Below are 25,935 nucleotides of genomic sequence, written 5' to 3'. Positions count from 1 at the left end.
CAGCAGTCATCCTTGCATTGATTCTGTTCAGAAAGTTTCTTTAAGTGACTCGTTTATTACTGTCTCTTAAAACAATGGAACAGAAACACATAATAACATAATAACATGGTGGTTTCACCACATATAATTATATCATATAGAAGTAAACAGTCCCTCACTAAAAAACAAAACAACAAAAAAACACTTGTCTTCACAAAAGGTTAAATTTAAGCCTTTAGCTGGTGGGAAAAAGTGGGAATTTTTTCATTTTCTGATTAATATTTTCCGCTTTTCAATTATCACCCCTACATTTTGTTAGCTTTTCAGGTTTCACAGCTTCCCATGAGTCTGTAAAATTATAATACCCTCCAAGAATTAAATCTTGTTCACCCATCGGAAAACAGATTATTTGATTTCTATTAAAGAAATTTATTACACTCAAGAAGCCCTGAAACCAGCAAAAAGCTCACAGCAGTGTTGCTAAATGTTGAAATATAGACCAGAAGGACGATTACTGGAAAAAAAGAAAAACCTGGGCTTTATCACACTGCTCATCTTGCAGCATCTCTTTGAACAGGAGCAGAAGTGATGAGAAAGAGAAGTTGAGGAAATTAGTTTTTGATGAGCTGTTTTTCAAAATAAGCTCCATTCTTCTGATCAACAGTGATGCCCAGAGGTTTTGTGCACGCTTCAGTGTTTGCCTGCAATCTGAACATTTTCTCCCTTGCTTACTTACGTCTTTGCACCCACTACACTCTGCAAACAAAGACTGCTTACGTTCAAAAAATTAGGTCGATGGTGGTCAATGTCACCCACTGTCTGCCTGTTTACTTGTGGGAATGAAAATGTGAATAGGCATGAGATTGCTTATTCCCAAGCAACTGCTGCGTAATGAATGAAGGTCAGTGAGTGTGTGCTGGATCATATTCTGCTATATTTATCAGTGGACAGCTGGTCTTCCAGGTCCCTGCAGATTTCAACAGAAGCCCCGAGACAGCGATTCACACGCATCTGGAAAATCAACTCCCTTTGTTTTTCTTCAGCATATTTTTGTCAATATATGAAGTTTAACATACCCTTTGCGCTGAGTGTACATGCGATTGAGGCGGTCCCACTCTGCGTTGAGCTGTGTTAGGTTGTCTCCTATTTGAGCCACTTCATCCGGGGAAGCGTCTCGCATCGCTTCAGGCTGTCGCTCATGGATCCCATGTATCTGCTCGCCCAGAAGCTCCAAATTATCTTTAATAGTCTGGAACACAAATATGCAAGAATACATGAGGAAACAATGAAAGCATTTAGCAAATCCAGTAGATTATCACTCGACACCAGTTAAGTCCAGTTTAAAGTCATCCATGCAGGTGGTTGGGATTTTATGCAACAGACCAAATTTGCTGATGTAGGTGGATATATTTAGGAATAAAGCCTACCTTCAATGTGTCCTCCTGACTTGAAAAGTCTTCATAAAACCCCCCATTAAGCTCAGAGGAGTTCAGGAGCAACTCATTGTCGGCCATGGCTAGAAGAACTTTGTTGATCTCCAACAGGTAGTCAGAAGGAGTGAGTGTCTGAGCTCTGCTGTGACCTGCTGCAGACATCTCCTTTATTGGAAAGGAGTAGACGTAATTAAAAGTAATCAGCATTGATTACTAATTACTAATACTCATCATTGTAATTAGGAGTAAAACAACATCCAGAGGCAACTTTTAACATGGGCGGTTGCCCAGGATGGCATAGAAAAAGGGACCCAGATGAATTTTCTCAATGGGGAATTTGCTCCTTCATTTTGTTGTAATCCAAAGGATAAATCTTGTAAAAGAGATGAATCGCTTGATTAGTAAAGCCCAGCTAAAGCTAACTCAATCTGAAAATGCTCTACCATGCAACCTGGAGATAAAAAGCGTGGTGTGAGATAATGTTCAGCACTTGATGCAACATCCACATTTTCCATACTAGAGATGAATAGGAAAAATTTAATTCCATCTTTGGGGTCAGCAGCCACTTTTGAAGATGACTGCTGGTGAAAATACAGCATAACTCCAACAACCTAGTTTCCACATTTTGCTGCAAAAGCAGCAACCTTTTGTACCTTGACAAGTGATTAGCTCAGGCCTGTTGCAAACATATATAGCACTGTATCCATGCCACTTACCTCAGCAGTAAACTCTGATGTCTGATCTCCAAAGATCAGGGAAGATGATGACACCTCAGAGATTGTAACCTGCCTATTTTTAAGAAGGTCCTAAAACGGGCAGAAACAAGCAAGATAAACAGTGTGCAGACATTTTTAATTAAATGGCAGAATAAATTTTACATGACTAGAATTAAAGACGTGAAGTGTTTATTTGTCTCACCCTGCGAGCAGAATGTTGGCTCTCCAGCCTAAGCAGCATTATTCTCAACTCTTCCTTCTGAGCTTCGTCTGAAGTTTGCTGCAGCAGCTCTTCTCCTCTTCTCAGCAAGTCCTCAACGTTGGCCTTCTCCTCGTCCATCTGGTGTAGGAAAAACAAAGATAGAGGTCAAATTATTTAATTTAGTTTTTTGTTTTTCTTGGCTTGCTATATATGTATCCACATAGACAGGCAGTACAGGGTGTAGACTGGAAAACAAACAACTTCCTGAATAGGACAATGACCTCGTGTCAGACTGGTCTGATTTTATTTTCCCAGCTGGTGTGTTTACGGTCATAAAACTTGATAGCACAGATTGATTCCAAACTCGTTAAACCTTGAAGTTCCCAATCAAAGCTGTCCTTATCAGCTTTACTGCATATAGCCTGTAGTGCAGGTTATTTGTTTTTTGCACATCTCACAAAAATAATAGAGAGAATGACTGAGGTCAACATGCCTTTCCGCTCAAGATCCACAAGAAAACTAGAGAAGCTAAAGAATCTCCAACCAGACAGAGGGAAATACGTTGTCATTATTATGGTGCAAGTTATTAAACCCCTTTTGCTTACAAAGATTTAAAAATTAAATCATTCCCATTAACCTTGAGTACCTTATTATGATCAAGGATGTTTACTTGGTCCTGCTCCTCATGCAGAGTCCTCAACTTGTCCTGCAGCTCTGCCTGAAGGTCCTTTATCTCAATTGGGAACACAGTCTGAGCAAGCTGAGTCTGACTTTCTTCTTGGCTCCCCTGACTGTGAGTGACCTGATTAAAAAGAACAAAAACAAACCCGAGGGCAAGTCAGTCTGAGCTTCAAACACAGGCGCAATTATCTGACCGCATCCTCAAAAAGAGAAGCCGTGTCGTGTTAAATGCTTCTGCTAATTTTTAGTATGCATGGAATAAATAAGACATTAGCCAATGATTCAGATTCAAAACATTAAAGCCAAGTTGTAATTAAAGATGTACGTACCTCCTGAGGTATCTGTTGATTTATTTCAAAATTTCCTGACTCCAGGCTGGTCATCATCTGCTCATCAGAGGAAAATTTAAAATGAAAAATGGTTGAACAAGACCGTTTTTCATTTTAAGTTACATCTTTCAGGAAACACATTACATGCTCTTGTACCTGGGTAGATTTTATGTGTTGGGAAACTTTATCAAAGTTACAGTTCAACTCTGCCAGCTTGGGCTCAACAACATCTCGACATGCTGGCCCCCTGCTCGTCATCAGGATGACTGCTTGGTCCCTCACATTGTCCACACGCAGACTGATCTCGTCCAGCTGCTCCAGCATGCTCTGAAAACCGATCAAGAGGCAGCTTGTCATCTTTTCATGATACAATTTAACGGTAAAACATGAAACTGCTCCCCCCCCCCAATCTTTCAAATATTATTTTTAATTAATCAAAATTAAGTACATTTTCATTAGATCACACCACCAGTGTGAATACTTTGATAGGTATTATTTTGGGGACTTAAAGAAAAATCTGAATCTACTAAAATCTCTAGTGGCAGGTCAGAGCTCGATAAAACTGGCAGATCGGAAAATTAGCAAAACTTCTGTAGTAAAATCAACTTATGACTGATTTTAATAAAGCGCATAAAGCATACAGGGCTAATAAGTTTAAGTAATTAATTTTAAATCTTATGCTTTTAAGCTTTTAAAGGAATAAATCTGTCATCTTAAATGGCTTTATGACTCTAAAATTAAAGAATAAGAATTTTAGTGAAAAATAAAAAAGATGTGAAATTAACTTTTTCAAGTGTGTTTGACGTGTTGTGCACCATTTCTACATATCAGGATCATTGCACACCACATGTACTGGTGTGTCATAATTAAATTGCAGTTATTATCTTTTGCTTTTTACCTTCAGCATTTTTTCTCTCTCAGCTGGAGGCATCCGCTCGGCCTCATCCAGGTGGATCTGGGTCTGGTAGAGCCAGGTGCTGATATGAGCCAAGTTCTCATCGAAGATCTCCACCTCATTCTCGTGACTCTGCACACACACACACACACACATACACACACAGACAGACAGACACAAAACAACTCACTTGGATATTGTTTACAAATTGAAACCTTGATTACACAAAAAGATGTTCAGTAATGTAGTGACAACTAGCATCTAATAGTTTTATTAATTTGTAATCCATTTTCATTTCTTTTCCTAGTTTCTGTGGTTTTCTAAACAGCATGCTGAAGAATTTTTTCATTCTGGTTGCAAAATGTTCATGAATAATAAGGTAGTGCATCTTGACGTTAAAAAACTGTATTACTGTCAATGTTAAAAACAATCTAAACTTTGATATTAAATACATTACATTAGACATAAGTTATAAAATCACAAACTTTATGCTAAAAGTTCTCTTGGATATCTTTTCATTTAAAAGTAGCTTTTTTCTGTTCTACTTAACTTATGGTGAGAAAAGCTGAGGCGTGTTCTTATACAACATTAATCAAGTGGAATATTCTGCTTACTCTGACAACCTTAAGTAAATAAACATATGCTGCGTGTTATTTATTTATTCCCATTGTATGCAACATTTGCTCTAACCAGAACAGCACTCAGCCAGTCTTCGGTCCAGGTGCGAACTTGGCCCCATGCTTCGTTCAGACTGCAGAGTTTGCCCTCCAGCTGAGCCTCGCTACCCTCCACCAACGTCTGCAGACCTGCACTGATCTCCGTAAGGCTGGAAAGCTCCTCTTTCCGATGCTCCGACTCCTTCAGCAGGCCCTGATTGAATGGCACATTTAAGGTGCTTATATATCAGGCAGCTCAGATGACAACAGCAACAGTTAAACAATCTGACTTTAACATCCTAAAATAAACCAGAAAATAAGAATCGGTAGAAAAATGTGCAGATAAACTGCATAACTTAAAAAAAAAGCAACTGGAAAGTTAGGAGAAATGATGCATGACTCTCATTTAAACAGTTTTTGTGCACCATCTTCTGGTGAGACAGATATCTACTTGTGTGGTTTGTTTTTTTTTTGCTTTACACATACTTAGAAAATTCTTCACAGCTTGAAATAAATGTGACCACAGAGCTTATAAAAAGTCTAGGGTAATGTAAGCTTTTAACAAACGCCTACTAACATTAGCCCATCTAATCTCGGCCTCGATGTCAGCTGGCATGTCTCCACTGCTGTTCTTCTGCTGGAGCTGAGCTTCAGTAGTGCTCAGCCATTCCTGCAGGGCAGCGCTCTCTTTATCAAACTTCTGAGACAGAGACAGGGCTTTTTCCAGGTCCTGTTTGCCCTCTGTTACCTGTGAAGACAAAGACAGGACGATATGAACCATCTGCAGGGTTACAACATGTTTTCCATTAAGCTCCAGACATTTTCAGACTAAACATTTCAGGGTTCTCAGTCCTTCATGTTGCTCCCAAATATAAAGTATATAAAAAGTCCACAGAGGGAAATATGTGGGTTGAAACTAGATGGAAAGAAGGCTCAAAAATCTAATTTCACACTTTTCAAGATTATACAGAAACCATGAATGTCACCAAATCCTAATTTGGTGACATTGTTGTTTTGCAGCAGCTCTTTGCTGCAAAACAAGATGTCTTTAAATTACCTGAGCCCCCAGGTCATTGTAGAGCAGTTTTAGAGCAGTAAGCTGTTCATCCATGGCTTTGGGATTTTCTGTCTGCTGTTTCTGCACAATCTGACGACCTGTTTTTATCACAGTCTCCACCTCCAGCTTCACCTCGCTCAGCAACTTATACAGCTTCTACAAAGCAGAAAAAGCAAACAACACATTTTTATTAAGAATGAAGTGCCTACAGGTAAGGTCACACACTCATGAATAAACAGGAAAGTCATATTAATTTTGTACTTGCAATAATTTAATATTTAATGTGGATTTTATGTGATCCACATCAGGTCAAAATTCTACATACATCCTCAAACATGTATTACTGCAATTACTTTAACATTTGCTATATGTTCAAAATGAGTACAAAATACTACTTTCTTGGAAAAAACTAAATAGCTGAACTACAGTGCTTACAGGAAAAGCTCAAATTCCTCACCATGCAACCACTGAGGTGGGACTGAATTATTTCAGGTTCCACATCTTTAACATCCAGAATAGGTAGCTCAGCTTTAGCACCATCCAGAACTTGCTTACAGTCCAACATGCGCTGCTCAAAATTGGCCGGCTTCTGGAACAGCTGGTACTTCGTGGAGATCTCTCTCAGTTTCCTCTGCAGTCATCAAACCAAATGTCAGCAAAGTCACACATTTCTATTGCCTTTTATCACTATAAACATAAAAAAATTAAAGAAAGAAATATCTTTTGACTTATTAACTTTGGACACTGAAACAACAGAAGGTAACAGGAGGAACAGTTACCAGCATCGTCCAGTAGGAGTCAGTGTTACCTGTAGCTGGTCCAACATGGTCGCACCACGGGCCGGTTTTCCCTCAGCGGTGGGAGAAGGCAAGTTGGTCACATTCCTTCGCTTCATCTCTTCTACTGTGAGTTCATGAGCGGCAATCTCTGCACCGATGGTCTGCAAGAAGAGCAACAACTAAGCAGGTGTGAAACATATGCAAGTTTCTAGTAACTACACGTCCCTTAATTTAATTGATCAATTTTTCAAGTCTTAGTGGTTAACTCTTAGAAAAGACAACAATTTATCTGATAGGTTATTAGACAAAGAAGGGAGGAATGTCAGAGACATGGGGGGAAAAAAAAAACGGGAATGATATAAGGAAGAAAAAGAACAGACGATGATGATAAAAGGAAGGAGGTGGGGAGGAAAGCAAAAAAAGAACTGTAAAAAGAAGAAAGGAAGAAGGAACATCACAAGTAAGGAAAGAAGTAAGGGGACAAATAGGAAACAATCAGGGACATGAGGACTGAAGGAACCATTTGAGAAAGAAGGAAGGAAGAACAATAGGAGGAAAAAAAGAGTGAAACACAAAGAAATTAAGGAAAGAAACAACAAGGGGGAAGTGGGTAAGGGATGACGGTAGGAAATATACTAGGAAAGAAAGGACAAAAGGAAAGAGGTAAAGAAGAACAGCATATAAATAATGAAATGAGGAATAAAGTCTGAAAATGCTCTTTTTATTTGATTCTCTTCTTTTGTTTTTAATAATTATCCTGGCCTGGAAAATACTCTTAATCAAATTTTGTACTCTGTGGGAACACGGATCTTAACTTCTTGAGCCTATAAACAGAAGTGAGCTCTTCAAGCAAACTCATTTCCAGCAGCTTATAACGTGTAGCTAGTATACCTGTGCCTCCAGGGGGAGCTGGAAAGCATCTACACGATCAGTGAGGTAGGACGTTAGTGTGTGGTCCAGCTGGTTCAGGGACTCCTGCAGTGTTTGGAGCGCCTGTTCGTTCTCCTTTAGTGTCTGCAGCTGCTGCTCCAGGCCAATCTGCCGGTTCACTGCCTAGATAACGACACAAACAGCAGGTCAGGGCTTTAAAATCTGTCTATCAGGACCCTTAATTTAATTTACTCAGTTCCACTCAAAGCATGTGCAAATTACCTCCAGAAAAGTTTAATTAACAGGTGATGTAGCGGTTGGTATAACATTCAAAAGTGAAGGGCTAAGTCTTGGGACAAACCTGAAACATTTTAATATTTAATGATTTTTTTTGGTTGTAAAAATAACTGAAACAACGCAGACTGGAAGGTTCAAATAAGTTTTTTGAAAGCATGGATGCATGAGAGATGATGGCAATGTTTTAATAACAGCAGCTCCTGCCACTTATTACTCAGAGTTTTGAGACTGTGCATAATTAACACAGCACAGCTACAATCTTCTGGATGCCAGGTTTTCAGCAGAATCTGACATATTTCTCAAAATATTACCTATTTAACTCTGTATGACTGGATTCAACTGAGTATATATTTAGGCATGTAAATTTGGGGGGGGTTGTAATGTCTAGAGGCAACAATTGTTGTAAATTGGAATTATATAAACAATTTGAATTTAACTGTTTATCTTCTGTGTACTTCTTAAATTTAGTTTTAACTGTAAGGCTTAATAAACAAACTAAAAATAAGAAAAATAAATTCATAAATAGTCAGCTAATTGAGGGAAGAATAATAAAAAACCAACTGGTTATGTGTACTAAAAACAGAATACTTCTATGAACGCATATAAGCTATTAAAGAAGCCTGAATTATGTCAGTATTAAAACTATTTTCTTTTAAATTGGTCCCAAGTAATATTTTATTTTTTTGAAGAAATTTAATCTTTAAATTATTATCCAAATTAACAAAAAATAAATGTCTAAGATATCACTTTGTACAACAGACCTACATAATCTGAGTTTCCATTTTTGGAATTTTAACACTGAAATAAATTAAGTTCCGCATAATATTTCCTGAGATCCAATTACATGTTGCGCATATAAAACTTCCATGCATGAGTAAAGATGTTTCTGGAAAAGACTTTTTATACATATGACTGCAAAGCTGACAAAAAAAGAATCTAAACAAGTTACCTGGAAATAAAACATGAACACTGATGCACAAAGAGAGAAAAGTCCCAACCTGATGGTTGAGCTGATCGTAGCGGGAGTTGAAGGCCTCAAGCTTTTCACTGATTAGTTCATCAAGTATTCCCCCGTCTATCAGCGTCTGACCCAGCTCTCTGATCTGCGTCCGGTTGTCTCCGGGGTGGCGCAGCACGCTCTCCAAAGACTGTTGGGTAGTTGGAGAGGCAGAAGAAAATCCGCACATATACATTTAATCATGAAGACAAACTGCAGAAGTTCCTTTATGGTTCCAAAAATTTGCCAAAGAAAACAAAACGTCACGTAAAAACAGACCTAAGCTTGTCGCTGATCATTTAGGAACACCAAAAAGACAGATGAAATCCAGGGACAGATGGAAAAAGAACAATAAAAGCAAAAGAAAAACAGATGAAGATGCAAAAGGTGCTGGGTTGGGTGTGTCAGATAGAAGCAAAAAAAAAAAAACCTAAAATAATAGATGGAGAAAAAAGACATGAGCAACAGAAGGAGCTTCTTGAACGACAACACATGTTTGGATCCAACATTGTTTATGTAGGTTCATTAAATGTGCTTTTCCTTCCCGGAGGTAACGGACAGAGTGACAGCCTCCTCCCACTGCATCGGGATGGTCTAATTAAAAAACTCAGACTTCAACAGGCACAGAGAGAAACAGCAGGAAAGACAAGCAGACTTGTAGGGAGGAGAGAAAGAAAGTAAGGACAAAAATTAGCCTTAAACATTTGATGAGAAGGGCATGGACAAGAAGGGGAAACATTGACTTCAAGGGCCTTCAATTTATTTCATCACAACGTGATGCTACAGAAGCAGCGCAGTGATGAAAGTGATTTTGACAGACAGGCTGCAGGCAGTTTACAGATATAGCAGCAGAGCAAGTCAAACCAAAAGAAATTTGGAAGGCAAATCAAAGACAAACAAGGTTATTAATGTTTAATTTGGCCTATAATGAAATTATTTGTCCCTGAAAGGCAACTTTTTATACAATATGAATATTAGGCTTAAAATAATTTAGTGTAGCAATTTTTTTACTGAGGCTAAATTCTAATACACAATTTCATTACTTTAGTTTCAATTATTATAAATGTTCATTAATAAAAACGAAAGTTCCAACATTTTATTTACAGAAGAATTATAGATTTTTAGTGAAATAAAAAGTTTAATTATTTTGTGAATTAGCATAAAAGCCAATTAAAATGAGAATTGTTGCAAAATAAATTTTGGTGATAATTTTCTGTTTTCAACCAAAGAAGATGAGCTGAACTGCTCACTCTCAGATCTCAGGCAGCTTTCATCTACTTCCAGAGACTCAAAGAAGTTGCACTTCTTTTGTGCTGAGATTTATCTGCAACTGAAATTGGCAGAGCTCAGAGGCTGCACTAAACAATCCATTCATCAAATAGTCTGAAGTTAAAAGATTAAAGACGGCTGCCAATCTTTTCAAGCATTGATGTTATATTTTATAGCCCACAAGTTTCTCTAGTGGTTGGATCAAAACGTACTGAAAAGTTCTTCACCACATATAAAAATTCCCATAATCCTCACTGAAATGAAGTATTTACATAAAGAATAGCAGAACATTTGTTGACCTTATATTTAAAAGCTGGTAAGGCCATATAGAAAATAATGAATTCATGTTAGTGAGTTTAATTTAACAAACTAATGAATAATGGTGTAAAAGTCAAGTTTTTAACACACCATTTCTACATTCAGGAAAATGCAAATCATATGCAAAAACATTCAAGTCTAATTAAATTATTATGAATTCCATATTTATGAAGTAGCTGTTTTTACGCAATTAGTGAGGATGTCCATTATCTCCATTTGTTAGAATTTATTTTCTCATAGTAAAGCTCACAGCCATGCAGAATAATTTTTTTTTATGAATTTGCCACATTAGTTGGATATTCTGCGATTACATAAATGATTTACCATGTGAAATGAAAAAAATGTGTCTGTCCTGGTTATTTTGCACATGAGGATCCTTTAATCTAATTGAGTAAATTCTGGAAAAATTTAATGAGACGACATATAATTGAGCGCTTGTGTACCTCCAGAGCTTCAGTGACCGTCTCGGTGCTCTCTGGTACATTCTCAGTAGCTTGAAGTTTCTCCTCTACAGTGTTGAGCCAGCCCTGCTCCATGTCCAGGTACTGAAGCAGCTCCATCCAACAAGACCAAACCTCCTACAAAGTGCATGCATGATCAAATTCATAACGGGAAGAATACATAAATCAAAATTAAATGACTCACAACTCAACTATACATGAATTTCAACGCAGACGATCAAAAACGCTGCGATAAAATCTAAAATCCTCCATCGTTACCCTCATCTTCATGCTTTTCTTGTCCCTTGCATGTAAATTAAGGAAATAAAGCCAAAGCAATGACTAATCGTATAAAACTGTGTGTCATTCCAATACTGAGCTAACCAACATTAAATTAGCCCACTGTTGCATAAATAATTGAGATTTAGCCGTTTTAAAAATGAACACAAGTTTTGGACTGGAGCAAAGCTTTTAGTCATACATTTATAAATAATGATGCTGTTGTGGTCCCATACTTCTAACATGCAACTTTTGGTTTACTTTATAGACTCAGAAGGTCGTTCCAATCATTCAAAAGTTACCTCCAGTGTGTGACATTTGCTCTTGAGGCGGTCACAGAGCTTGTGGTAATTCGCTAGCACTCCATCTAATTCAGAGGTCAGCTCCTGTCCGGAGCCTCCAGCAGGGTGCGATGTTCGGGACACCAGCAGGTTGATGCTGTCCTTCAGGATTTTCACTTTCACTTCTTTCTGTAGCACATCCTCTTTAGCACGCTTTAATTAAAGATTTCATGTAAATACATAGATCCAAAAGCTGAAACAGTTTCGCAACAAATACAAATGTGATGATTTCCTGACTTTTTTTTCTTTTCACCCGTACCTTCATCTCCTCCAGTGACACCTCCAAGTCCTCAGGACTTTTATACTCAAAGTCTCTCATTAGAAACTCTTCGTCAACCTGGGCCATCCACTCCTGCATCTCTGCCAGGTCTTTCTTCAGGTTCAGTTGCTTCTCGTGGTTCTCAGCCACATGCTCCTGATGACTCAAGAGCTGCATGGGAACATATTCGACAAATTTTCAAAATAAAAACCAGAAATCTTTGTTAAGCACATTTAAACTATGCATCACAATTAATAGATTTGAACCCAAATTTTTTTGGTTCTGCTTCTAATCCTCTCAAGGTTGTGGTTAGGCTATTTGCACATTTTTTTCCACTCACATTTTTCCTTACACTTAACTTTTCATTATTTCCTTGCATACAGCACTCCGTAAAAAATTACCTGATGTGGTTTACCCTTCATGTGAGGGGTGTCGGTGACACCCCCCTTCACCGACACCCCCACATGAAGGGTACAATGTTCAGTATGCAAATACAGCTCTACTAGTTTTATGTCATTTTCTATAATGACATAAAACTACATTAAAAAATTACAGGAATTTTGATAATTGTGTTAGCCTTAATAATCAAAATCAAAATTTGTATTTGAAGTGCATTTTTAGCTAAATTATATTTTTTAAATTACTCTTTTAAACTGAAATTCACTGCTTTTGTCACCTGTTTACTGAGAGTGGCCCATCTTTCTTGACAGTGGTCCAACTTATCCTGCCCCCACTGGGCCAGTCCTGGGACTGCAGTCGCCTGCACAGCTATTACATTTTCTTCCATCTGCATTAATGAACGTTCCATGAGCTCCATCTCAGTAACATACTCCTAGTTCAGAAAGAAAAAAAAGTTCCAATTTAAAAATGTAAATACATGTAGTCATCAACAGATTCACCAAATTATGAAAACTTAAGCATTATCAAATTTCAGCATTTTGAAATGCTTTTTCACTCAGATATCCTGGGAAAAGCCATTCATACTTATGGTCCTACAAAAGAGCACTGCAAAGCAAAAGAATACAACAAAGCTACTCGTTCGGAGTTTTCAGTCATGGAAAAATCCTTTAGGATGCCCCAAGGACTTACAATCTCTGGAGAATATATAGGTAATGCCAGTCACACTCAATACAATAAATGCCAATATAAAATGTAAAGTACACTTTAAAATTTCATCTCTGTAATCACTTAAACTAGTATAAGTAATTAATGACCATTCAGCAGTCGGGTTAGAAAAAAAGTTAATGTAAAGAAAGAAACAAATTGGATTTTATTTTGATCGACTCATGCCGAGTTTAAGAAATGTTCAGTGTCTGAATCTCTTTCTTATATACCTTGCACTGATTAAGTTCTGCCTGTAGATTCTCAGCATCGCCCATCCCTGTGGCGTCCCTCGACAGCAGCTCCTGAACTGCATCCAGCCAGCGCTCCACTTGTTCCAAACGCACCTAAAACCGACAAGTAGACAAACTTTGACATCAAGAAACATTGAGCAATGTGATGAAAATTATTGGGGTACTTAGAGTTAACCTACCTGATTGTCTTTCATGCTGCCCATAATGCACTGCAGCATGCCGTGCTCCTCACGGGCTTTTGAAGAGAGTTGGCTCCATTTTTGTAGTTCAGCTGGATCAGTGGCTTGTTGTTTTTGTTCAATCTCCAAACACAGGCTCTGTGGTCAGCAAAAGGTCAGGCTCAACAAAGTCTCAGAGCTGTGTGAACGCTACACTGCATCTTGGAAACTTCTGAATCATTTCTAAAACCACACATTTGTAGCTTTGACAGAGTTTTTACAGTTTTTTTACATAGCATTTAAAACTTTTCCAGGCTCAACTTTCAAGCGTAAGGAAGAGAAGGAGGAAGTACAGGAAGGATGACATAAGGCCCAGAATGGGAGAATGAAAGATTAAAAATGGGAAATAAGTAAGCACCGAAGAGAAAAGAAGAAGAAATAACAACAAAAGGAAAGGTCAGAACATGTATGAACATGGTAAGCAACAGGAATGACTGAATGAAGAAAATAACATTTAGATAATGGGAAATGGAATAAATTCTGAAACAAAACTACTTTTCAGTACTCATTTGTTTTTTCCATACTTATCCAAACCTGGAAAAGTCTAAAAAATCTATTTCCCCACATTTCTAGACCGTGAAACCTTGCTCCGAGTCATTTTCCAAGTTAAAGGAGTTCGCAATGTTTTCCTAATTTGATTTGTGTGAATGCCAAGGGGGTAAAAGAGAACATATTATGACAGATACTAATGGAAATCAACCTTGTGTTGCTCTAAACTCTATGAACTCTGTTAAAGATAAGCAGGACAATAAAAGGACCAACATGCAACAAAATACAGCTCAGACTACTTTGTGAAATGTCTTTTCCAAAAGGTCAAATCAGGCAAAACAAATGTGCACATTCTTCAGTAACTATGACAAACCCACTTGTATCAATGGCTTACAATTTATATGCACACAATTAGGTTCATTTTATTAATAAAGGCATAATAAAGAAGCAATGTGTGTATTATTATGCCTCACAATGAGTTGTTTTTATTGTGAACTCATAAAAACAAAAAGCTGTAACAATCAGTGTCATCTCCTCTCATTAGACTAATGTCTGACTGATCTCTGGGATGCTGTCACAGGATTGTATGTTGAGGCTGGCAGGCTCCACATGGAGCTACGCGGTTCATGCACAGGCACGCAGCCCAGAATGTGTCACCTCCCTGCCCCTCTCCCCTGCACAGCGTCCTATCTACCGCGATAACAAGAGAGCAGACTGAGCCACATTCCACGGACAGATGGAGGAGGAGGCAAATGCTCAGTATGCAACAACATGCTCATTATAAAACAGCCATTTCTGTGCAAAAACACAAACGAGGCATGTTCACACACACCCCCTTTACCTCTTACACAATTTAATGCAGTGATAAGGCAATTGACTGCTTGGTAAAAAAAAAATAAAAATAAAAAGGCCTATTGTGTTGTAGAAACCACAGGGGAGACAGGATGACACTACACTGATAAACTAGTTACTCAACCACAAAGAAAAAAAACCCCAAAAAGCTTAAGATCTAGAGATTCCTGCCATGTCAAAATATCAATAATTATCGCACATGCCCATAAAAAACATGCAAATAGAAAGGTGGAACTTAGTGATATCTACTTTTCTGGACTTTTCTTTTAATCTGTCACTTTGATATGATAACTGCATGCAAAATGCTCTGCAGGAAAGTCTGATTGTTTATTAGCAGCACCTACCTGTGCCCGCTCCACCGCCCTTTCTGCTGAGTGAACGTCTACGACTCCGTCTTTCAAAGCCGCCAAACTGGCCTCCAGGCTGTCCACCGCATCCTGAACCACCTGGGTGGCTTCTACGCTGGCCAGGGCTGGGCCAAAAAAAAAAAAAAAGAAAGTAACTTTAAGTTTCAAATAGATTACATCACATTGGGATATGATATTAAAAGTTGCGCAAGAAGGTGTCCAGTTTGTGTGTTTTCAACTTTGAGGGAAGATGATAAATATTCATAATCACTGCGTTTCAGCGCTTCCTGCTTTGCTATATAACCGTCTCTCCTGCCTCCTGTTTTGTTGCCTGTTAATTGCCAGGTGATTTAATGCTGCCATTGTCGGACTGTGTTTACACAGAGTAAGAGCCGAGAGGAAGTGAAAGTTCAAGATAGAGAGCCCCCATCAAGAGAGGCAAAGTACCCTCAAGCAGAAACAACTGATTTCCTTCCAAAAGAAAGCTGTCTTAAAAAGCTCCAGGACACAGCAAAACACACTCAAAGACACTTATGCTCAAGAGTTTATTCAGGTTACGAGGTAATATTTGGCTGAGATCTGTACACTTTAATTCAGGAATTAAAACAAAGACTGATTTTCAGTACTGTTTTATATCCAACTCACGTCCTCAGGTAGAAACATGCTGACAGACATTTGACTTAGCACAAAATCTCTTGCGTATGCTGCTGTAAATGTGTGCGCTTTCGGAGGCCATATAAGGGCAAGATCTATTATTATTTGAGACTAGCCAAGGTTCAATAAAAATACTGATGTCAAATTTACATAGCTCGTGAGCAGCTGTATTCATGTTAGCCAATATTATGCTGCTTTCTTTATTCCTTATTTCACCTTCAGTGAAAAAGAGAAAAAGATTTTTATTACTAAACAGGAGATCAGATACAGCATAAAGCTGAAAATGTTCTTTCAAAAACATAGATAACGCCTGTACGGTGTTTAAAAGCTAATTTATCCCTCCAGATGAAATATAATTTTTTTTGTCAAGTTTTAAAGACACTTTATCTGGATAATGGGGATAAAGAAGAGTCCCTTAATATTATTCTTTGCATATTATTTTTTGCATAACAGCTCAAGCTTCGTCGAGTTAGATGGTGAACACCATCACTGATTCTCAATATGATTCAGGTTTGGACTTTTACCGAGTCATTCCAATACATAATCTGCTTTGATCCAAATTATCTGATTTTAACTCTGGCGGTATTTTTAGTGTTGTTTTATTGGAAGGTGATCATCACTCCAGTTTTCAAAAAAAGTTGCATTTTTGCACCCGATCAATCATCTGACAAAAAAAATCCACAATGGTACATTTTCATTTATATAGTTTCCATTTTCAGAAAATAAGTTGAACAGAATGCTGGAATGTTTAAAGTCAGTGTGTTACTAGCATATTTTTTGGTTGTCATGATTATGTTTGTTCATAATGTTTTCTAGCAAACCTCTGAGGTTTTCTCAAACCCAAATTTAATGAAGGTGCATCACAGTAAAGAGGGTCAAATACAAATGAAGACCACAATTTGTAAAGTTTAAAAATACTTGAATATCATGTATAATCTTTTGCTGGACTAATAATTGAAAAAGCTAAAGAGTGTGAATATTTTTGGAAATAATTGTACATAACCAAGTATGTTTACCTTGATTCACTTCTTGTTCTCTGTTCTGCAGCTGCTGTAGTGTGGAGGAGTGATGTGCAGAAACCACAACCATGTTGTCTTTTAGAGACGGCACCGTTCCAAATGTTCCTGCCTCCGAAGACAGTTGTTCGAGTCGCAGACCTAAGGCAGTGACCTGAGCAAGGCAGGACTGGGAACACAAAAGGAGATGATAAACTGAGGACAAAAACTTAATTTAGAAAAGCAGATTAAGTAGGACTAATGTGGTAAACCTCACCTTACATTCTCCTCTCAGGTTTCTCAGCTCAACATCTCTGTTGCTTTTTACGGGTGAAGTTGTAGCCAGCCACTGGTCTTGTTTCTCCAACATCTGGTCAAGGTCAGCAAGCTCCGAGGAAACTTGTCTGATCCGGGTCTGAGTGTGAACCCGGTCGCGGGCGGCCTGGAGCTCCCTGGTACAGACATCCCACTCGGTCTGAATCAGGTCTATGTTTTCCCTCACCAAGTCCACACCTGCTCCCTCTGCAGAAAGACACAAATCAGCAATGTCTCACATAAAAACTCTGATAATCAAACATACCGTGTACAGAGGTTTTTATAATTTCATTTAAAAGTTAGGTTGTAAATGTTAAAAACTGGAAACTGAAAAGAACAAGAAAGAAAGGTGCTGGAATAAAATCGCTTCTTGGAAGAAACTCCGTCACAGGATTCCTGCTTCTTCGTTGCTGCCAGAACAAAGCAGTCATATAAAGTCTAGGGTTTCATTGAATAGTTATAGGAAATCAGTATGCCTGTCGGCTGAGATATTTTATTACCACAAAAATGCACAAATATATTCACACTGTTGACATTTACCACTAAATAAAACAAGATCATCAAAGAAAACATCACACATTGACATAAAAGTCATTAAAAAAATGACAAGATGTGCACAATTAAAGGGGAAAAGGAAATATCTTTGATTGAGTTGGGATTGCTGAACAAAAAGATTATTATGTTGCAAAAGTTTTCATACAGCTTGATCTTTTTCAGCAATTTACCATTATACAAGTACAAACTGTAATATATTTTATTGGGGTTTTATTTTATAACAGACATAAGATTTCGGTCTTTTCATCTATTAATTGAAAATTGTTTTAATGGCAGAAAGTGTAAAAAGATACAAAGGGGATGGATATTTTTTCAAGTCAATGCACAAGCTGAGATCTTGGCACACATTTAAATGGATTGTGTTACGAGGATTTATTGTGAAGAAAAAATACTTTTCTTACCTCTCTCTAATTGCTCCATCAAGTTGCGTCCTTCTTTCGTTACTTCCCTAACTGTGCTTTCCTTTGCCTTCAGTTGTAATTCCAGTTCCTAAAGTCACAGTTAAACATAATTGATATATTGTCATTAAGGTTCCAATTTAAAATAAAATTACCATAGTTCATTTATTCAAGTTAAAACTCTTACATTTAGTTTTTCCTGCAGGTCTGGGGCATCAGCTGTGGTTTCAGGAGGCGTGGAGCACAGCGACTGAGCGGACATCTTCCACGTTTGAATCCAGCTTGTTAAGTCAGAGAGCTTATTTTCAAACCTGCATAAAATAAAATACATTTACCATATGTTTGCAGGTCTGTTTGTAATTACATTTTCATCAATGAAGAGGTAGGCTGTGTTTCAAGTTCTTACATTCGTCTGATTTCTGCATCTGTCTCCACCAGTCGTTTTTTGGCAGGAGCAGGTTGGGCCAGCTCCTGATCAACAGTACGAGAAGCTGCTGTCTCCATCACTTTTTCCTCCATCTGACTCATTCCAGATTCTGTTACAGCCTCCATTACCTTTAAGTATCAAACAGAAAGAGGCACAGAAAACCATCTCTCCATGTTAGTTACTAAAAAACCAAAAACAAACACAAAAGGAAGTATGCAAAGTTTAATGGTACCCCCACTCTTTTGTTTTTATTACTGCAGCTTCTTCAAACTTATAATGAACGTTCAGATTTTAGTAGTAGCTTTTTATGTCTATGTCAGCATCATGACAAAATATTTCCAAGTGCACACCTGGAAGGAGCAGTCCTCCAGTTTCTGAACAAGGTTGTCCCATCTGTGAGTCAGCTCCTCTGTGTCGGCCTCAATCTTGGCTCCTGCTTCGGCACTCTGAAGCAGCTGCATCACATCCTGACCTGCATCCGACAGCTTGTCCAGAGTCCTCCTCTTTTTCTCCATGTCCTCCTTTAAAATCTAAAACAATAAAAATAAAGCTTAACTTTTACTCCAAGATTTCCTGAGAATGTAAAACGGTCAATCTATTATTTACAGATGTGAATAAATTAGGACAGCACATGAGTCCTAATATGGATTTTATATCAGTTTGGACAATACTACCAAAAAAAAATCTTAAACTTTTGTAAAATGTTGTAAAGATAAAGGAGTTTCTGGTAAAGAAAATAAATTAGGACAACCCAAATGTGTTCTCACTTAGAATAGCTGAAATTACACACAGGTGCATCACATCAGGATGACGTGACGGAAACATCATTACTTTGCATTTTAAAGCCATTTACAACTTATACACATGGTTAGGTGGGCTATTTAGGTAAAAATTTATACCATCATGAGATTAAATAAAATCCGAGGCCTTTCAAAAAGAAAGTATGAGATGAGTAAGAAATTTAAAGAGGACTCAAAACAATGCAAAAATCTGTCTGCAAGTGGGGGACATTCAAGGGAGGTCTGGCCATTCAAAGAAATTCACACTGAGAGCAAAAAGCAGGAGGAGAAAAAAAAAACTTGCATTTTGGCCTCTCACTAAAATGATTCATCCAAAGGAGGAAAGCCTACCTACTGTATTCTTCAGTATTTTTCTTGTAGTTTAATTGCAATTAAATCACTTTCTCTACTCCTTTAAAAACAAGATGGACATCAATATGTAATTTTTTTTTTTAACAGGCAACTGAAAATTTGGGTTGTGCTAATTTTTACATGATGATAGGGATTTTGGAAATGCAGTATATTTAATTACAGTTGAGAGCAAAGTGCCAGATGCATAAAAAATAATTTGTTTTCTCTACATACTGTCAGTTGTCGCACATTAGCGTTCATTTCACTGGGATCTCTGAAGTTGGAGGTTTGGACTTGACTTAAAGCCTCTTCTTTTTCTGCCAACCATTCTCTAATCAAACTCTGTGAAAAGGAAAAGGAAATAATTTCATTTACAAAGCTAGCATTATAAAATTATCATTACAGTTTGGGTTTTTTTAAGCAGCCAAAATGTAAATGTTCAGTTTGCCAAAATACTGAAAAACAATAAACTTTAAAAGATCAAATTTATCAACTTAAATTTATCGTTATTGTCTTAAAGTCAAACTGATTTTTAAAATACAAGCAGAAAGACTTATTGTGTAGCTCATTATGATGTGAATGAGTTTTGTTTCTTCTCCAATAAGTTGTTATAATGTACCATTTAAATAAAAGGAAAGATGACTGAGCAGATTAAAGCAAAAATACTGCATACCTGATCTGATAAAAGCTGTTGCCAAACTAAGAAAACTTCTTGTAGCTTATGCCACCTTTCTTCTGTCCAGCGGCAGACAGCTGCCCAGCGCTCACCCAAAGACTAAAAACAGAACAAAATTAAATACATTCAGCTTAAATAAAGTCCAAATCATCTACTTCTAACATTTGCAGAAATTAAGCAAAATACAAAAACACACACCTTATCATCTTTGTACATAAAGGTAAGTACATAATATTTTTCTGCAGATTATCTGACAAATTTAAAGCATGGTATCTCACTTGTAATTGTTCCTCCAGGACAGCAGTGGCACTCTCACCACTGTTCTCATCCACCACAACCACCATGTGTGTAAGAGAGTTGACCTTTACCTGCTCCACCTCCAAGTCATTCTGAAGTTCCTGATCAAGAAATTCAAAACTGAGTTAGTGAAGTGATTAACTGTAAATGGAGATGACAGAAAAGTCATTCAACTTCATAGCTAAAAGTAGGTTGACTAGTCAAAATTTAGGATCCAAGTCATTGGAGGAGAGGTGTATTTAGAGAAAGCATCAGAAAGATGTTCAGTAAGACTGGAACAACAAGCGAAAGGGAGATATTTTAATTAACGTAAGTTTAATATTTATTTACTTTATGTTTTTCTATGTTGTCCTTGTAAATATCCACGTCCTTGGCTGCTGGTTCCGTCTCCATCTTTTTGATTCGCTCCTCTGTCAGTGTCAGCCAATCAGAGAGCTGCTGTAGCTGCTGCTGCTGCAGCTCCATCAGAACCTCGTGGAGTCTGGAAACAATAACGAAAAAAGTTCAGGACAGAAAGGCTAGACATTAATTTCTGCACATTAAGCTTCAATTTCTAGTACTATTCCAAACTGTATTAAGACTCAGCGTAAACAAGGATGTTTTCTATCTTTATAAACACTGAAAGCTTCAACTCAAATGCGACAATGAGAGAAAAATCGCTTCCAACAGTCAAATTAGGATTCAGTCATGTGAAACAATTGCAAATGACTTAGACAACAAATGACATTGACCATGTTTTGCAGTGTTAGTATGTGGATGTTCCCACCTGGCCTGGCGGTCCATACTGGCCACTCTGAGATTCTCCCAGCGAGAGTTTAGGAGAGTCATCTGCTCTCGAATTTCCTCTTCTTCCTCGTCTGTTAGGTTGCCCTGAACAATCAGTTGGTTTCCTGCTTGCAGCACATTACCCACGCTGCTCTGATGAGCCGTCAGCTCCATCATAAACCCCTGCACGCAAAGATGGGGAACATTGTTGTAGTACGTTACTGGACAGAGGTTTGTATACTCTCATGATGGGCATGAATTATTTGTCATTTAGAGGTTCTAATTATTTATTTGAATAGTTCTTTTTCCATGAGGAAAAAACTTGACAATGACTTGCATGATTGAAACAAGTGAATTTACTTTGAAATTTCTACAAATGTAATCAAAATTAGTCATACAAACTGAGATGCAGTCACATCCACTCTCAAACGCCAATATTTTTGCTAAATGTCCCCTTTCTAGCTTTTACCCAAATCACATGCTTTTAGTAAATTTTACCATCCTTCTGGTGTAATTATACCAAAATTTTTCATCACTCATTTAGTAAAAATAGTACAGTGCCTTTGAACATTTTGGCTTCCTCCCACAAGCCTTTTTACAGCATATTCCATAAAATTTCAGTATAGTTGACATGACAGGAACCTGACTTAGTCATTTCAAAATAAGCTTCAACCATTTGACTCACTCTGTTATCTTGTTCGTGGTCAAACAAACCAAATTTGTTTGACCACAAACACCACCTGACAACAAACTGTTACCGCTGTTCATTAAGCAAGGTTTCAATCTCCATGAACGAAGAGGATACTGATCAACAAGGAAACCCCTGTAGCAAATTCAGCAATTTAAAGCTTGACTGAAATTTGCAGCTGCCCACACAGTCAGGCAATCTGACTGGGGAAATGTTTGGACAAGGGCAACAAAGATTAACTTTTAAGACTGATGTTTGACAGAGTGAAGGTCAAGTTTTCAACTTAATACTGTAAACTGTCAAGCATGGTGGTAGCAGAATCATAGTGTTTTGCTGCAAGTTGTAATTTTGCATTGAAGGAAGTGGAAAGTAAAAAGACAACTTCCCAATTCCTCAAATTCAAATCAATTCAGCACTGAGATGGATGAAACCTGAACATAGAATGTTCCATCATTCCAGATATGCTAAACTGAAATCTAAACTTAAACTACATCGAAGCTTGAAGAAAGCAGGCTCAACTAAAGACTTTTCTTCATATCCATTTCTGTAATATTTCTTCTTCAATGATACATTTTCACTTCACTTCTGAGAACTTTAATCATTGTTTAGTCTCTGCTAGTGGATAGAATGTAAAAACAAAACCGAAACAAGCAGAATTCATTTTAAGCCACTTGATAAGCCTGGCTGTTAAAGAGGCTTTAGATCTCATTGCTCTGTGTCTCCTAACCAGCTTTCTGCTTTGACCTGGATTCCAGGCATTCAGCTTCACAAACAGTCGAATTTCAGCCAAGAGAATCCATTCAAAGCCCCTTCACACACATGCTCAGGCACAAACTTTGCAAATACGCCCCCATGTCAAGCAAGCAAGCAAGTCAGCCAGTCAGCTCTGTGCCGGGAGTCTATGGAGAATTGTGCTCCATGGCACTCAGTAAAATTCCTGGCATTCCCAACAAGTACAGAGCATGTACTTCTGGTTAGGAGGTATCAGTCTGGCAGATAATGTTGGAAGTCGCAGTGAAGAGTGACAGATATAAACAAAACAGTCAGTGGACGCGTCAAGCATGATGTGCACTGCATCTTATATACACAAATCTATTTCACAAATCTTTAAACTTCTATAATTCAGCATAGCACCTTATTCTAAAGTGTACCCTCAAAGAGCATGCTTTGTTTTTCTACAGTTTGAAGACATGTTTGCTTCTGCCTGACAAAGAGACAAGAAGCTAAATTACAGTGTTCGAGTCCATCCGAGTTGTCTTACCTCATGTGTGTGGAACTGGTCTTTAACTTCTTCCACATCGTCCGACACTTCATCCTGAATATGCAGTGCATCCTCAGCTGACAACAGCCAAGTCAAAACCTCCTCCAGAGTTGCCTGGTAGCTGTCGAGGTCCACTTCCAGCAGGCTGCCATCCATCTCCCCCTCTGTCTCTGTCAGGGTGCTGGGGGTCTCGGGTCGCGGGCTGCTGCCTGCCTCTTCCATCTGCACAGTCTGAAATAGAGACTTCCAGTTAGGTCCTCATCCAGTTTGTAACATTATAACCTCATGAAAATTTTCACAACCCTAAAACTTATTCACACTGTGACAGTGCAACCACAGGAAACATATGTGCTATTTTGTGAAGAATCTACATAGGTTTCAGCCTCTAGGTGTGTTAAGCTGTAAACACCAAGTCAAGTTTATCTGTACAGCACATTTCGGCAACAAGGCAGTTCAAAGTGCTTTACATAATAAAACATAAAATAGTAACCACTTATGAAACAAGCAACAAACTTAATATTGTGTCAAATCATCAAATATCAATGTTCCATTTATTACAAATCAAAGGAAACTTTAAACTGGTGAGTTTTTAGACTTGATTTAAGGCTAAATCGAGGCAAATACCATTAATCACCGTACTTGATTTAAAGTCATTCAGTGTTTTAGCTGTTTTGCAGTTTTTTGTATGTCTGTTCCAAATTAGTGATGCATAAACCTGAATGCTGCTTCTCCATGTTTGGTTCTGGTTCTGAGGATGAACAGCAGACCAAAACCAGAAGACTTGAATGGTCTGGAAGGTTGACATATCTATAGCATGTATTTTGGTGCTAAACCATTCTAAACTAACAATAGTATTTTAAAGTCCGTCTCTGAGCTGCAGAGAGCCAGTTTAAGGACTTTAGAACTGGGGTGATGTGATCCATCTTCCTGGTTTTAATGAGAACGCCAGCAGCAGCATTCTGAATCAGCTGCAGCTGTCTGACTTTTTAGGCAGACCTGTGAAAACACTGTTGCAGTAATGAATGCGACTAAAGACAAATGCATGGATGAGTTTTTCAAGATCTTTCTGGGACATGCTTTAATCCTAAAAATGATCACCAGACATTTTTTGTGTGGATCTATCACATAAAATCTGGATAAAACACATTTCGGTTTGTGGTTGTAACACAATTAAATGTGAAAAGATTCCTGGGGTACAAATACTTTTGGAAAGAACCAAATTAAACGAATACATCTCAAATATAATGTCTATAAAACACAGTGCACACCCTCCATTCATTATTTCTAACTTTAGTTTCATCTGTGCACATCAGCTGAAGAGATTTAAAATAGAAACAGACATGTAGGAGGGGGTGGTGTAGCCTTTGGAGGGCACAAAGTGACCTCTCTGTTGGGTCAAAAAACTGCATACTTATTATGGGATGCTGTGAGGTCTCCCTAGAACACTGCAAAGGGTTGGTCTACATTTCTGGACTGAACGTGTGCTTCAAAACAATAACGTATCCAGCAGGAACCAAGATGAGGGTGAATGTACAGTCAAAGACATGGATGAAAAGGCCGTCTGGCGCGAAACACATGGAGAGAACTAGAAAGAAGCTTTTAAAAATGTGCTGTGTGACGCATACAAGTTCAAATTGCACTTCTCCGAAAGGGCAAAATAAAATAGATATGTAATTATAAACTTAAGAGTAGTTATGTCTTTTCTTAGCCATTCAGAGAAAGCATTACTGGTTTACAAATGTTTTTTCCTGAAGGGAAGGTCAAAGGAACTCAGCTAATCTGTCTGTAGCTGAACAGGATAAACCCTCAGCAGCAGCAGCAGCAGTTAGCATGCCAAGTCAAACATTACAGAACTCCTTATGGGTGTGTAGAGACTAATACAGCAAAAAGTTAAATGGACCTTTGTTTTGGGGGCTGGAGTTACACAGTGGCGAGGCCTGAGCAGTAAGCTCTGAAAAAGGTCAGGAGCTGAAAATATTCAGTGGCCTTTTGGAATAAAAAAAACAGCATACTGTGTCGACGCTGCTGTAAGAAACAGAAATACAACAAAGGGAGGGACCGAAGAAGGAATCTTAACCATTGCTTAATTTAAAGATGTCCACAGCTGTAAAAGAGCGCTTTATTATCACCAGACGATTTCCTTAACTCTGTCGCTGCCCTCATAAATTATACAGTTATGATTATGGATCATATAATGCAATACTACACTCCCTTATCATGTTTTCATTCAACAATATCAAAATATAAAGTGCTTAAGGAATAAACAACAACAAATCCCTCTCCAAAAATCATTGCTGGGGCCTCCAAACATGTCTGCAAATAAAACAAATGGGTCTTTCTTGTTCCTCCAGTCAGTTGTGCTGCCAGTTGCATCACTTCACATGGGTGGAAAAATGTCCCAGGACAGTAAATCTCATTTTGAACAAATCAGAGTATTATTCAAGAAGACTTTTCCAGAATCCATTCCAGGGTGTGTTAAGTATTTGCCCACAGGTAATAAAAACCTAAGAGGTGGTTTGGGGATTTTCTGACCAGAAGCTGTGCTGTGGATAAAGTCAAAACAGCTGGCTCAAAAGGGCGAAAAAGTTAACCATTGCAGTCACTGTTGTTCAGAAATATTTTGGGAGATTTTTAGAAATCTTGTAATCTGTTGTGCACAGATTACAAGTTTCAGAATCAGCAGGAGAGTACATTCAGTGACAAACTAAAACTCAGC

At 38.0% G+C, this 25,935-nt stretch overlaps 1 protein-coding gene across 7 annotated transcripts in view; it reads right to left on the bottom strand.

Moving 5' to 3' along the window:
- The window catches only part of utrn (utrophin), a 177,879-nt gene that overhangs the window by 123,234 nt on the left and 28,710 nt on the right, over window positions 1-25,935 (bottom strand). For all 7 annotated transcript variants that reach the window (XM_044105882.1, XM_044105879.1, XM_044105885.1 and 4 more), the window contains 34 exons: window positions 23,220-23,450; window positions 21,272-21,453; window positions 20,836-20,986; window positions 20,487-20,606; window positions 20,206-20,307; window positions 19,767-19,874; window positions 18,753-18,932; window positions 18,382-18,530; window positions 18,163-18,286; window positions 17,979-18,066; window positions 16,985-17,229; window positions 16,729-16,897; window positions 15,056-15,183; window positions 13,332-13,469; window positions 13,132-13,245; window positions 12,474-12,629; window positions 11,798-11,968; window positions 11,500-11,691; window positions 10,922-11,056; window positions 8,893-9,042; window positions 7,619-7,780; window positions 6,757-6,888; window positions 6,406-6,579; window positions 5,949-6,104; window positions 5,469-5,639; window positions 4,926-5,105; window positions 4,239-4,367; window positions 3,497-3,667; window positions 3,341-3,397; window positions 2,977-3,132; window positions 2,331-2,468; window positions 2,129-2,218; window positions 1,407-1,577; window positions 1,056-1,228 (listed from right to left, as the gene is read on the bottom strand). In XM_044105882.1, the coding sequence (XP_043961817.1) occupies window positions 1,056-1,228; window positions 1,407-1,577; window positions 2,129-2,218; window positions 2,331-2,468; window positions 2,977-3,132; window positions 3,341-3,397; window positions 3,497-3,667; window positions 4,239-4,367; window positions 4,926-5,105; window positions 5,469-5,639; window positions 5,949-6,104; window positions 6,406-6,579; window positions 6,757-6,888; window positions 7,619-7,780; window positions 8,893-9,042; window positions 10,922-11,056; window positions 11,500-11,691; window positions 11,798-11,968; window positions 12,474-12,629; window positions 13,132-13,245; window positions 13,332-13,469; window positions 15,056-15,183; window positions 16,729-16,897; window positions 16,985-17,229; window positions 17,979-18,066; window positions 18,163-18,286; window positions 18,382-18,530; window positions 18,753-18,932; window positions 19,767-19,874; window positions 20,206-20,307; window positions 20,487-20,606; window positions 20,836-20,986; window positions 21,272-21,453; window positions 23,220-23,450 (5,093 nt within the window). The remainder of the gene's footprint in view (window positions 1-1,055; window positions 1,229-1,406; window positions 1,578-2,128; window positions 2,219-2,330; window positions 2,469-2,976; window positions 3,133-3,340; window positions 3,398-3,496; window positions 3,668-4,238; window positions 4,368-4,925; window positions 5,106-5,468; window positions 5,640-5,948; window positions 6,105-6,405; window positions 6,580-6,756; window positions 6,889-7,618; window positions 7,781-8,892; window positions 9,043-10,921; window positions 11,057-11,499; window positions 11,692-11,797; window positions 11,969-12,473; window positions 12,630-13,131; window positions 13,246-13,331; window positions 13,470-15,055; window positions 15,184-16,728; window positions 16,898-16,984; window positions 17,230-17,978; window positions 18,067-18,162; window positions 18,287-18,381; window positions 18,531-18,752; window positions 18,933-19,766; window positions 19,875-20,205; window positions 20,308-20,486; window positions 20,607-20,835; window positions 20,987-21,271; window positions 21,454-23,219; window positions 23,451-25,935) is intronic.

This window comes from Gambusia affinis, linkage group LG22 (assembly GCF_019740435.1).
Source record: "Gambusia affinis linkage group LG22, SWU_Gaff_1.0, whole genome shotgun sequence".
NCBI classification, from domain to species: Eukaryota; Metazoa; Chordata; class Actinopteri; order Cyprinodontiformes; family Poeciliidae; genus Gambusia; species Gambusia affinis.
The sequence above is the reverse complement of the archived record's forward strand: the minus strand, read 5'-3'. Positions and strand labels throughout refer to the sequence as shown.